This window comes from Austrofundulus limnaeus, unplaced genomic scaffold, assembly GCF_001266775.1.
Source record: "Austrofundulus limnaeus strain Quisiro unplaced genomic scaffold, Austrofundulus_limnaeus-1.0 Scaffold9, whole genome shotgun sequence".
Taxonomy (NCBI): Eukaryota; Metazoa; Chordata; class Actinopteri; order Cyprinodontiformes; family Rivulidae; genus Austrofundulus; species Austrofundulus limnaeus.
Genome location: NW_013952411.1, coordinates 622,713 through 635,430, shown reverse-complemented (window position 1 = coordinate 635,430; position 12,718 = coordinate 622,713). Strand labels below are relative to the sequence as shown.

Genomic DNA, 12,718 nt, shown 5'->3' with positions numbered 1-12,718 from the left:
AAACGGCTCAGGCTGGCTCCAGTTCCCAAAAAGACCCATCAGCATATTATGTTTGTGGACATAGCTTACCTACAGCAGGTAAGATATTAAAACTATAATATTTTAACAGCACTCCACATGAAAAGATCTGAATTGTTGCTTTAACAGGAAAATACTTGTTCTTTGCCATTTTGGGAAACTTTGTAAAAATATTCGAGTGATGTCTGATTTGTAATATTTTAAAAGTTTAAAGTTCAAGGTTCTTGTCAGTGTCAARCAATTTACACATTTATTTTATTTCCCATATATTTTCCATCTTCACACCAAGTCCCAGTTCATCTCCTCTGCTTTGCCTCTGTCATGTAAAAGGAGAACCTCCTGACAGGCTTCTCCCAGTGTTACATGTGACACGTTCAGCTCTTTGTTCTCCCACAGCAGAGGCCTCCTTTTTATTCCAGTGGGCAGATCTTCAGCTACACTTCCACACCAGAAAGACATTCTCCAAGTARTGCCTTTATTTAGTTTCTTTCCAAAATTATGCTGTTTGGGGAAGGTTTCGAGTCAGCACTGGGATTTACGGTGACCCTACACATCAGAAGCAGGAAGTCAGCTCTCTGAAGTCACATGGTGCAACATCCTTTGATAAATGCAACACTGTGTTGTGTCACTAAAAGCCAATTACACCATGCTTTCTATGATTGATCTGCTTTGACAGTAGAGGATGGCATTTAAATCAACAACCCCCCCACCCCAAAGCCATCTCCAGGCCTTAAATGGTGGCGGTTATGGAGGGTTGCTGCAGGGGGGGAGTTATGGGTGCCTTTAATCTAATTTGCTTGGTTGCTGAGTTGAGTTTCTAGATCACATGTTTTCAAAAAGAGAGCGGGAACGCTGCAGAGATATCCAGCAAGCCTCTGCTCACTCAGCTTGCTCTTACAACTTTGATTGTCCCCCGTGTCGACAGCTCGATCCACAGCTTCAGAAGTACAAGGCGCACACTGGCGCTCATAAAAGCGTGTAGAGAGGTGTCATACTGAACGCTGGATTGCTTTTTAATCCCAGGCACATTGACTATTCTTGTCAATAGAGCCCCAATACAACTGCCAGCTTGAGCTTTTTTTTTCTCTCTCTCTCTCTCCTGTTGGATTCTTGCTGGGCTTTAATTTTCAAAGTGAATGCACAGATGCCAAGGAAGGTTTTTCTTTTCTTTTATTATTATTTATTTATTTCTGCCCCCTCCCCACTTACCGCTCTGCCACTCTCTTCTGTGGTCCTGGAAGTCTCCGTGCCAGGAGCAACACGCGTGAAGCAGAAACGAACAGCGGGGACGCTCGTCCACCTGCTTCAGAAAAACTGAACAATCTGATGGGAAATGTTCCCCTCACCTTCTCCCTCCTTTTTAATTATTAAACTCTCTTATTAAAACTTCTTTTCTTTTTTATTTCCTTTTTTTAATCAAAGAACTGACAAAAAGTCGGCACTGAAGGTAAAAACATACGCTGCTTCTCTCTCTCTCTCACCCTCTCTGTCAAAGAACAAATCTTTCCCTTTCTTGTTCGTCCTCGTGTTTGAATATTTCTCATCTACATCATTAGAGAAATCTAAATTAGAAGGACTCCTTTCAGGCCGGACATCACAGGTGTTCCCATGGTTTTATGTCTCGGGAGGCAGGGATCTTTGAGGATACTGACTATTAACCCGTTCTCTAATCATGCAGTCAGAAGGGGATATGAAATCCACCAGAAGAATGAATTAACATGACCCGCCAAGGAATAAATGAAGAAGGCAGCGAGTGTCCGTTTGCGAGGCTTAGGTACAACTGTCATAGTTTCCCTCGTCGTGGCGCAGCCCCCTTCATCTCCTCTTGATGGTGTCATGGAAGTGAGAGGCGTGAAAGCGCAGTGACACTCCACGAGCCCGTTCCACTCGCAGCCGCTAATTCATCATGACAAATGTGCTCAGATGATCTGGCCCAGCAGCACTAATAGGGAGAGGAGAGAGCGCACTTCATTTGCACAAGACCCACTCCAATTAATCCATCCAGCTTTACTCTGGGCTAATTGGAGCAGGTCCCTGCCTGTGTGTTGGTAATGTACCCGACACAGTTTTAACAGCCCCTGTTTTCAAAGATCAGACTTCCTTTTTTTTCCTTTTTTCCTTTTTTTTTTGTGCCGAAGGACCGTTTGAAGTTATAAGACTCACTTTTTCTTAAACACAAGACCTTCTAACAAACGTGTTCATAAAGAGTAAAAAATAACAGCTCATGTTTCAATGAATCTAAAAATGTCTAATTCAAGATGGCCACCACAGCTAATCAATACAAAATGACTAAAACTCAGGTAACTTTGCAGATGTGATGATAGCTGAGAGTCTGAGCTGAGTCTGAATGTGACAACTTGGGATAGTGACGGCTTTACATTGCAAACATTTTCCATCGAACCACATTTTACAATCTAATATTCAGCCCAAAAGTATTATTGATCTGGTTTTGAGACTGATATACTAAGCAAGAGCAGAATGTGTTAGATTATCAATCTTATTAGCCTGGAAATTATTTCAAAAAGTTATACAAGTGCAYTTKTCTTATTCCAATGGCAGATTATTTCACTTATTTTGAGTCTGAACCTTCTCAAATCAAGTGAAATAATTTACCTGTACAGTGTCTAATTCTGCTCTCTTAGTATATCAATCTCAAAATAAGATAGTACTTTTTGGSTGGATATAAGATTGAAAGACTTGAAACTTCATCATAARATGATCTTGGTYTAAAATTGTGTGATTTAAATTTRTTGAATGYCAGGTCTTTAATTTACGCATTGCTTTCCCCCATATTAGGCTGTAAAAACACACCTTTAGTTATGTTTCAGAGCACATTCTCCAAAAATATCAAATATCATATTTAAACATGTCTTTGCTGAATTCATGAACTAAGAAAAACAAGTAGAAAAAAAAATACACASCAATTAGCCGACAACTGTCAAGTGCTCACAGAATTGCTACCAGATTAACAGACTCTTTTGAAGTTCTCCCACATCATCTGTTTCAGGTTGTTCTGACTACAGCACTGTCTGTTTTCATATTTGTATATTTTTACAATCACCGCGCGTACYGAGAAACCTTTTGTACCAACGGGAYGGCCTTTGTCAGAAGGTAGAAGTGGGCTTTGCTCTTAATGAATTCGTCATAAATTAATTTTGATCTCTCGCCATATTTGAAACTTCTAACACTCATCTGATAGAGCAAGCGGCCTCGGAGGAAAGCCAGGCGCTGATCCAGTGTTTTCGGGTTTTTTGRCTCGCTGTCAAACGCCATCCTCAAAATCTGACACGAGGCTCGGAAAAAAAAAAATGTTGCAGGAGCCGGGCTGCATATTTGCATTTTAGAAGTTGGGTCTGTGTGTGTGGTAGGAAATGTAGAACAATTGTTGGCCTGTCACTTCAGCTTTATCTTAAAAAACTTACAAAGGTTTACCTCCTTGCCTACACGGCTGCCTGGGTAATGCTGCCTCCTGTGTCTGCAGACGTATTTTTCTAAAGGTGTGTGTGGCACATCTGTGCAGCTATTGTTTATTCATGGAGTAAACCCTTTGAAATGTGTTAAGATACTTCCCACTCATTATAAAAATCCTGCCACCCATGGATTAGGACTTTGATGTCACCAATCCTGCTTCAAAGGCTTCTTTCACTGCTATTAATCACAGTTTAGCCTCTGAAGATATAGCCAGAGAAAACATTTGGACATCTTGTGCAGAAACTTTGAAATGTTCAGGCTGTCTTGCATATGCTCCGTTCATATCCTTTCCGCTGTGTGTGTGGGGCTGTTGGACTGCTGTGCATGCAGCTGCACTCCTGAGTCGGTGGGATTCGCAGAGATTTAGGATCCTTCTGAACTGCCTTTTATGCCGTGGCTGCTGTATGAACACTGAGAAAAGAAAAGAAAAGAAAAGTTTGTTGACAGAGAATTTCACACTCAAATGTGTTTACTGATCAACTCTCAATAACCACTTCCGATGTAAAACACCTCAGTCATGTGCTTCCACATAAAGGTTTTGTGTCCAACAGGAAATCTGGCCACGTCCAGGGCCCGAGTCACTGCTGCCTCCAGATCTCTGCCCCCGCAGCTCGGCTCAGGACGCACCAAGGTGAGATTCCTGTCGCACAAATCATCATTTTATTTGTTGCTAATGGGCGTTTCACCATAAAAAGCCCAGTTAAAAACCTGCAAAGTGAAGCACCGCCATATTAATTGACTACCCTGTTCCGTTGGCTGTCTTGCTTCTGGTGATGCAACGTCGCCATCTGGTATTTGGTGTCTGCCGCWTGAAAGATTTACTGACTTTTGTTGTTAACAGGCAGTAAAGTATTTGGTGAATTTTTTTTTTTGTAGGGTGTTAGCATACTTCAGTGATATGTCATGTTTGTTTTTAATTTRATGTAAACACTTTTCTTTGTGTAGCAATGGTCTGTGTTCGATTTTTGCAAAACCATCAGTTGTCCGAAACTTTAAATGTTAGCTGTGGATGGCTCTTTATAAAACCTCAGTTTGAGGAAAAAAAATCCTTTAGTTCTGTCAGTTTTTCTGAGCGTGGGRTCAAAATGGATTGAACCACACTTCAAAAGCTTACGTTTCTGCCCTTTTGACTTAAATTTAGCCATCTTTTTTCAAGTTTGCTTTGTTAAAGTTGATTATGATGTGTTTTAATTTAATTTTCCATTGAATTGTAAGAGGGTATACATTATGAAATCATGCAAATATTATCCATCTAAGAGACTCTTTTAATCCAATGTCCAGCCAAAAAAGAATATTTGAGCTTGTTTTGAGAATGATGTACTAAGCAAGAGCAGAACGTGTTATGATTATTAATCTTTTTAGTCTGGAATGTTTTCTTATTTCAACAAATCTTTCCAAGAAACCACTGTCTTATTCCAATGGCAGAGTATTTCAGTTAATTTGAGAAAGTTGAGACAGTTCAGACTCAAATTAAGTGAAATAATCTGCCAGTGGAAATAAACAATTGCACTTGATAATATTCTTGAACTGTGGAAACTTCCAGACTAACAAGATTAACAATCTGACACATTCTGTGTTTGGTATCAGTCTAAATACAAGATCAAAAATAYGTTTTGGCTGGATATACAATTGAAAGATTTGGTTAGATGGACAATTTTTCATTAAAATATTAAATTAAATGAAACTTTGCAGGATAAAACAMCTCAATATAGATTTCTTTACTTCTTTTCTATCCACTTCTCTCTTCCTCTTGCTTCCATGTTATTCACCAACATGTGCTTCTCTCCAAAGTCTCCCAAATACCTGTTGAAGGTAAGATTTTTGTCAAATTTAAATGCACCTCTCCAAAACTGCAGAGCAGATCCAAAATGGAAGCAGTTTTTTTTTGTTTTGTTTTGTTTTTTGGACAAACATAATCCCCTTGAAATCAGCTGAGCATGAYTGTAAACTTTGAATTGTGCGCAGCTTCGCTCTCCTAACATCAATCACAGTCTGGCTGTGGAAAAATGTAAATCATCTCTTTTGAACTTTTATTTCCCCACGCAGCCACAATTCTGTGTTATCAACGAAAAACAAATACCCCATGATGTGTCTCTTAGATTATTAAAATAAAAAAACTTAAAATTAGACACAAACACAGACCAGCCTTTTTAAGAAAAAAATAAATAACCATGGAAATCAAATGGCTTTCCTTTGATGTACTTCCACCTCCTCAGTTATTCTTGAACAGGCGAAGACTTCCTAATAACAGCTCAGTGTGACTGATGTAATATGTATGCTCTCTTGTTCTCAATCAGGGCGGGAGAAAAAAGTTGACGGAAACCGACACTTAGTAAAAGTTGCCCGATTAGAGAAGTGAGCCGTTCGTTGAACGAGTGGAAGTGATAACTTGTGTGATCTGTCAGAGGAGCTCATGCTTCTCTTCTTGTGCTCCAGAACATACCTTTCTTCCTTTCAGCAAGAATGAAATAAAATATTAAGATATGCACTTTGCTACATCGACTCACCATAAAATATCTGAAGCACCATTAATTTTGATGACGCTATGAACAGCAGAGGCCGTTAAAAAGCCTAAACTGTGTCCTCGTTAATTCRTCGTCATTCGGAAAAACTCTCTGCCGCTCTGAATGTGCTGCAATTTCCCCGTGCCCCACAGCAGTGCCGAACGACTCTCTAGATTGTTAGCTTTAAGTGTTTACGAGCTTTTGTGGCATTGACGACTCTGTTAGTGCAGCTGCGTATTCCCAACTGGCCTATTTCGAAGAAAGAACCCTGCTAAAATAACACCTTCAGCCCACAGAGGAAGCCAGGGTGCCAGTAAACTTATTGGAATCTTCTGCTCCAGGTTTGACCCGTTMATCATGAATGTTTGTGCTCAGGTGGACACCATGGAGATGATGCGCCACCCAGACGAAACCACCAATATGAGGAGACAGACTGTGGCATCCCATTTTCGTGTAGGTGGTTTTCATTTTTAATACCTCCCATTAAAAAGAGGATAAGTGCACAYGAACAACTGCATTGTGAACCATCTACTAGATTAATGTTATTACCCAGATTTGTTTTTTTGTTTTTTTAGCACTTGCTGATATAATTTAATGAACCTTTTATTCTTGACACTTGAGAGTTTCTTTTGGATTTAGTCCAACATCATGAACCATCTTCCCTTAAAACATTTTAAATTGCAATCTTTTTTCAATGTAGTTCATACACAATTAATGAATTTCAACTGTATCAATCGTGCCTGATCAATATCAAAGCAAAACAAGACAGTTTGAAAAGATCTACAACTCTAAATCTGAAAATTAAATGATGTTATTGCTGTAGTTGCAGGAGGTTTTAGAGGAGCGTTGTCCCAGTTTTGGTCTGGTGGAGACTTGGGTCATCTGTTGTACTGGATGGGGACATATGTTGTTTTATTATTGGTATATGCTTTGYTGTATTGATGGTGCTAGATGTGTAAGCTGCCCATGCCAGAGACATTAATGCACCCCCATACCATCAGAGAGAAAGGGTTTTCCAGTTGGTTCCTCTTTCTCTTTAGGATGGGGCTTTGAAAAAAAGAMTTCATTTGATTACAGAACAGTTTTCCRCTCAGACCATTTTACATTAGTTTTATCCCAGATAATATGGCAGCATTTCTAGATGGTGTTCAMGTGACTCATCATCAGTTTGATTAAAGGTACATTCACACCAAACGYRTTTTGAGCATCAGGTCATCTGGTTTACATGCAAAGTCAATGGTGGACGCGCATCTAGGGGAGTCTAGAAGCCGAGCAGCGCGGCACGTCCCAAGCGTCMGCCGCGTGAKTTGGAAAATCTGAACTTTTGCTGCTTGATGCGTCGCATCAACCAATCCAAGAGACTCATTTTTCCATGTGACAGTTTCCTGAATGTTGCCCACTAAACCGAAACAGACGAACAGGAGATCTTTACCTGAAATCGACCATCTGCAGTTGGATTTTCTGGCTGGATATAAGTGCTGATGTGGGTCAGCTGATCCGGACAAAAAAAAAGGGTCCGTCAGCTGGCAGCTTCTGGAGCACGAAACTAACCGAACAAATCGCCTCTAAATCATCTGGTGAGTTAATTATCTGCTGTGCGCAACGTTCACTTGCTCTTTAGTAATTAAATCAAAGCCATTTTCTTTTATTTTATCTTTATTTCACCCACCGAGGGCAGACGCTCCTCCCACACCCCGCTGCCGCCGCCGCCGCTTCTCGTTCTGATCTGTGAATGCGTCTGTCCAGCCTCAAGATGCGTGCGTTTTGAGATTTTTGGAGGCGCACAACGCGTTTGGTGTGAATATAGCATCAGAGACTGATTTCTACGGAGCCCACGAGGAGGGGACATGGGAGATTTTTTTCTTTTGCGTTCCCACGCAATAGTATTGCGTTACCTCGCAATACTTTTGCGTTCCCTCGCAAAACTAGTTTATCACTGTTGTGCCTGCTGGTTTATTAGCAAACTCACATGTTCACCATTAGCGAGTTAGCCTACTGCTTTAATTCAGCTTCAGAATGAATATATCACACAGCCACGCATGGAAGTATGTCATATGCCGTGTTTTAACACAGTGCAGCCATGCAACATCAATGTCAATATCACGAACTTGTGGCGACACATCCTGTTTTGGTAACCGGATATTTCAAAATAAAAGTCTGATTTAATTCAGTTCATATACAAAACAATCTTTTGCGTGGGAACGCAAAAGTATTGCGAGGGAACGCAAAGGTATTGCGTGGGAACGCAAAAGGAAAAAAATCCCCCCGTGTCCCCTCGTGGGCTCCGTAGATTTCAATAAAAGTCCAATTTATTTCACAATAATGTCCCAGAACTGGTCTGTGATCATTTTAAACCCTTAAGTTTGATATTTGTTTGTTGCTCTCTTGATTTTATAGAAGGAAGATGAGGTCAGAATTGATAATATTTACATTACAGGGAAGAACACAAGTTCAATCTAAAGGCCTCTGCATGCTCCATCCAAACTGCTWAAATCAGCTCTCAGTTTTATTACAAAATATGCACCATTCTGTTCACAGCTTCCAATCTGCCGMCCTTTCTTGGCACAACTTGGYCGGGAGAACTTTTTAACCCCCACCYTCCACAKAAGAACTTACTGTGAGATTGATCACAAGTTTRTGGCCGTGTTTGTTTGTGCTGAAGGCTCTYGGATGCTRCATTTTGCTTCAACCCCTCGCTTCCAAAAAACATAAACAAAAAAAAAGAAAANTTCAACCCCTCGCTTCCAAAAAACATAAACAAAAAAAAAGAAAAGAAACTCCTTTCAGATGTCGACTGTCGTACCTGGAAGCAGACATTTATAGAAATATTCAAACAGCTGAACAGTCATGAATGGAGATGAAACAGACATTTTGCACGGAGGAATCCTTCTGCAGAAAACAGCTTCATCCGAGACAGATTTGCGGACAAATAGCGGTGGATTGGAGTTGTTGTTTTTTTTTTTCTTTTGTCTTTTTTTTGGGTGGGGTGGGGGGGTGTTGGAGTGCAGACTCCAGCAGGAAGGAACCCCATGCAGAGACGCATCCCACAGTTTCCCAGGAGCTCGGCCTGCTTTGTCCCAGGAGCTATGAAAGTTGTGTGCAAAAAATCGAACGTGGGACAACCACGTGGCCACACATCGAATGCTCGGCTTCAGATGGAGTATGTGGAGGCCTTAACACAAACCTAATTAGATATTTTTAATTGGAAGGTTGACTGTCTTTAGGAATCACTAGGATATATAAATGAACACCTTTTTCTACAAATTTTAACTTAGGTCAATAAAAAAACAGGTAATAAAATCTCATTTGTTATTTCAAAACTCCAAGAATAACAATAAAAAGCAACCTTATACCCAAAAATAGATCTAACTTGATCAATTTTACATATACTGAGTAATTTTTGTCATTTTTTTGCTTTGTAGTAGTGAATTTAGTGGAAAGGAGGTTCATGATTCTATTTCACTAAAAGTAAAATCCTCAAATAACTAACATTTGGTCTGTTATGAGTAAATGTAAAACTGTTCATTACTTTTGGCAATTAATGACACTTTCTCTACTTTTATTCAGACTGGAAAAATAATTATAATCATAACATATTTTCTTACACTTATAAACTCATGTAACTGCATTTATGCTGTTTTTATTTGACCATTTAGCTGCTGTTTATGGCTGCCTTGCTGTGTCTCCACAGTACTCCCTGATGGACCTGCTGTCTAAGATGGTGGTGGGCCAGCCACACTTTGTGCGCTGCATCAAACCCAACGACGACAGGCAGGCGCTCCGCTTCTGCAACGAGAGGGTGATGGTGCAGCTGCGCTACACGGGGATCCTGGAGACGGTGAACATCCGGCGACAGGGCTACTCCCACCGCGTCCCGATTGAGGATTTTGTCAACAGGTAGCAGCGGCGATGAGACGAATCAAACCTCCGCTCTGCAAAGTGCTGACACAACCCCAGAGAGCGAGCAGAACGAGCTATCGCTGCTCTGCATCACGCTAAAAAAATAAATTAATAAATGAAAAAAAACACAAGTTCTTTAATTACACAAGTTCAAGTTGAGCAAAGCAGGAAGCTGACTAATTGGCAGTCATTAGTGATAGAGCAAGACTTAATCTTACAACTCTTTTAACTGTAGTCTGGAAAATATGGATAAAACTCAAACAGGGAGGAACTGTGATTATAAGGGGAGATGCATTTTAATAGCTTTCCCTTTACTATTCATAAAGAGTTTGTTCTTGCACTCGGTGACCTGGAAAAGCTTGAATGTGGTCTACATGTCCCCGTGGTTTTATGTTAGAGCACAATTAAAACAAGTTTCGTCATTAGAGAGACTTTACGTAAGGCTGCTGTTTTTGGTATCTCAAATATAGGACATGATCTAATAACTAATTCAATACTGAGCATCAATCGCTCCTTTTATGATGGGTAACCACAAATTTTAAAGTTCAACTTTCTGAGTCTGAGTTTAAAGAAACCGACAAATAAACAAAGGCTATATTTGGATGAGTTGGTGAACAAAARCTACAGTATTCTTGTGTGATCAATCTGCTTTTGAAACACATTCATCCACCTTTAATGCAGAGGCTTCAAGATCATAAATTTCATTAACTTGGGATTTTGGTTTGTGTGGAAAAAAACTTTTGGAGATTGGTGGTTAGTCTCACAGCTTAGGGGAAGCTTTAAAAGTTTAATTTAGAAAACTTTGAGTGACCACATGATGCGTCTTTGCATGTCCTGGTTTCGTGAAGGGAGTCCCAAAGGACTGGACATGCCCTGACATGAACATTTCACTGTTGTCTCCGCAGTCACTGTGTGAACAAAACTGTTGAGTTGTTTGATTTTCAACCTTGATTTTGAATCCGTATCATCCCACCTGAGCCCGTTAGAGGTCGGACAGACCGACCCGAGTGGCTAAACTGCACCTTTTAGTGAAAACTGATTTAAATTTGTGCTCTCATATCAAAGGCTCGTCTGATGTTGCTGTGCTTTGTATTTACCATCAAAGAAATAACAGGTATCAACAGGAATTAGTATGAAAGGCTTTAGACTGAGGCGGGGAGTGGAGTTCAAAGAAGTTTTTCTTCTTGTTGTTCTTCTTCTTTGACCAGCACGTGAGACGAACCAGTAGATCTGGACTTTTGATGTCGCTTTGCAAAAGCTGGAGCCGCCCCGTCCTGTCCTGTGCTGGTATTTTGTAAACTTTAGAATCAGTCGCTGGATTCAGACATAGTTTGACAGAAACAGAAGTAGCACCGATGTTCGCTGACGTGTAATTTCTGCAGAAATGAAGTCTAAATGCTGAGAGCGATCAAATTATTCAATTAGCCAAAGAAGCTAAAACTGAGCTGTTAAATCTAAAAGAAAATAAACACTAAAAGGAGCAAAACACTAGCTAAAGACCAAAAGTAGTAAAATATAAGCGTAACAGCTAAAGGCCAGAAGTAGCAAACCAGTAGCTAGAAACTAAAAGTAGCAAAAGGCTAGGAAGAAGCTAAAACTTCCTATGATAGCTAACGCAAAAAATAAATAAATAAATAAAATAGCAAGACAAGTGAGAAGCTAAATTAGGCAGATTGGTATCTAAAAGTAGCAAAAGACCAGCTCAAATATAAATGTAGCAAAAGGAAAATTAAAAAGCTAAAAGTAGCTAAATGGAAGCTAGAAACTACAACCGTTTTCTTTCAAATTAAGATTTTGTTTTGCTCCTATGCATCAGTATTTCTATTTCAGCATATTTACAACCAAGTACACTGACTTATTCTGGTTAGGTTTTTTTATTATCTGTACATTATAAACACCCTGGAAAACCACAAAACACACAAAAAAAGTTGACATTTTTGTGATTTTAGGAACCTAATTCTAAAAATATTTTCTTTTCAGCATTCTATACTGTTTTTTTTTCTTTCACCTGATAAATACTAAGAGCAAAACTATTTTTCTAGTCTGAATAATAAGACAGTCATTAAGTGCCAAACTGAACCCTTTTGAATTTTCACAGACCAAACATTAGAGTTTTTGGATGCTTTAAAACTCTCCAACTGTTCTAAATGTTTTCTCTTTTGCATTTCTTTGTAGATATTAYTGCCTTGCCTTTCGGGCTCATCAGATGCCAGCGATGAGCAGAGAAAACGCGGTGGCCATACTGGAGCGGGCCAAAYTACAGGACTGGGTGATGGGTCAGACAAAGGTGGAGTGATTTTCTTTTAATGCCTTTTTGTAAAAAAAAAAATGTTTGAGATACTTTAGCCAGGTCCGAACGTCCTTTCAGGTTTTTCTGAAGTACTACCATGTGGAGCAGCTGAACCTGCTGCTGCGTGAGGTCATCGCTCGGGTGGTGGTGATGCAGGCTTACACGAAAGGCTGGCTGGCGGCTCGACGCTACCGAAAAGAAAAGGAGAAGAGAAACCGTGGAGCCGTCATCATTCAGTCAGGTAAAGTGTCATTAATTAACCCTCCTGTTAGTTCGTTTCTGAGGAACAGCAGTAATGTTCCTGGGTCAATTTGACCCGGGCCATGTTTAATCATGCTATAGTGTCAGAAACAAAAAAAAATCCCCCAAAACATTTTTATATCTGATTATTAACTCCATTACTAACAATTTCAATCAATATTTGTGAATTGATGTTTTTTTTATCTCAGAAAAAGGATCAATGAGGACAATTCACTCGCTTTCCTAAAAAAAGTGTGTTACATTTTTTAATGTCCAATACAAAAACATCCACACA

The 12,718-nt window shown here is 39.8% G+C and overlaps 1 protein-coding gene across 1 annotated transcript in view; it reads left to right on the top strand.

The window, feature by feature from the left end:
• The window catches only part of myo3b (myosin IIIB), a 72,701-nt gene that overhangs the window by 27,827 nt on the left and 32,156 nt on the right, over nucleotides 1-12,718 (top strand). Inside the window, exons 23-27 of the mRNA XM_014001393.1 lie at nucleotides 4,041-4,120; nucleotides 6,369-6,446; nucleotides 9,685-9,890; nucleotides 12,069-12,180; nucleotides 12,262-12,424. Coding sequence (XP_013856847.1) covers nucleotides 4,041-4,120; nucleotides 6,369-6,446; nucleotides 9,685-9,890; nucleotides 12,069-12,180; nucleotides 12,262-12,424 — 639 coding nt within the window. The remainder of the gene's footprint in view (nucleotides 1-4,040; nucleotides 4,121-6,368; nucleotides 6,447-9,684; nucleotides 9,891-12,068; nucleotides 12,181-12,261; nucleotides 12,425-12,718) is intronic.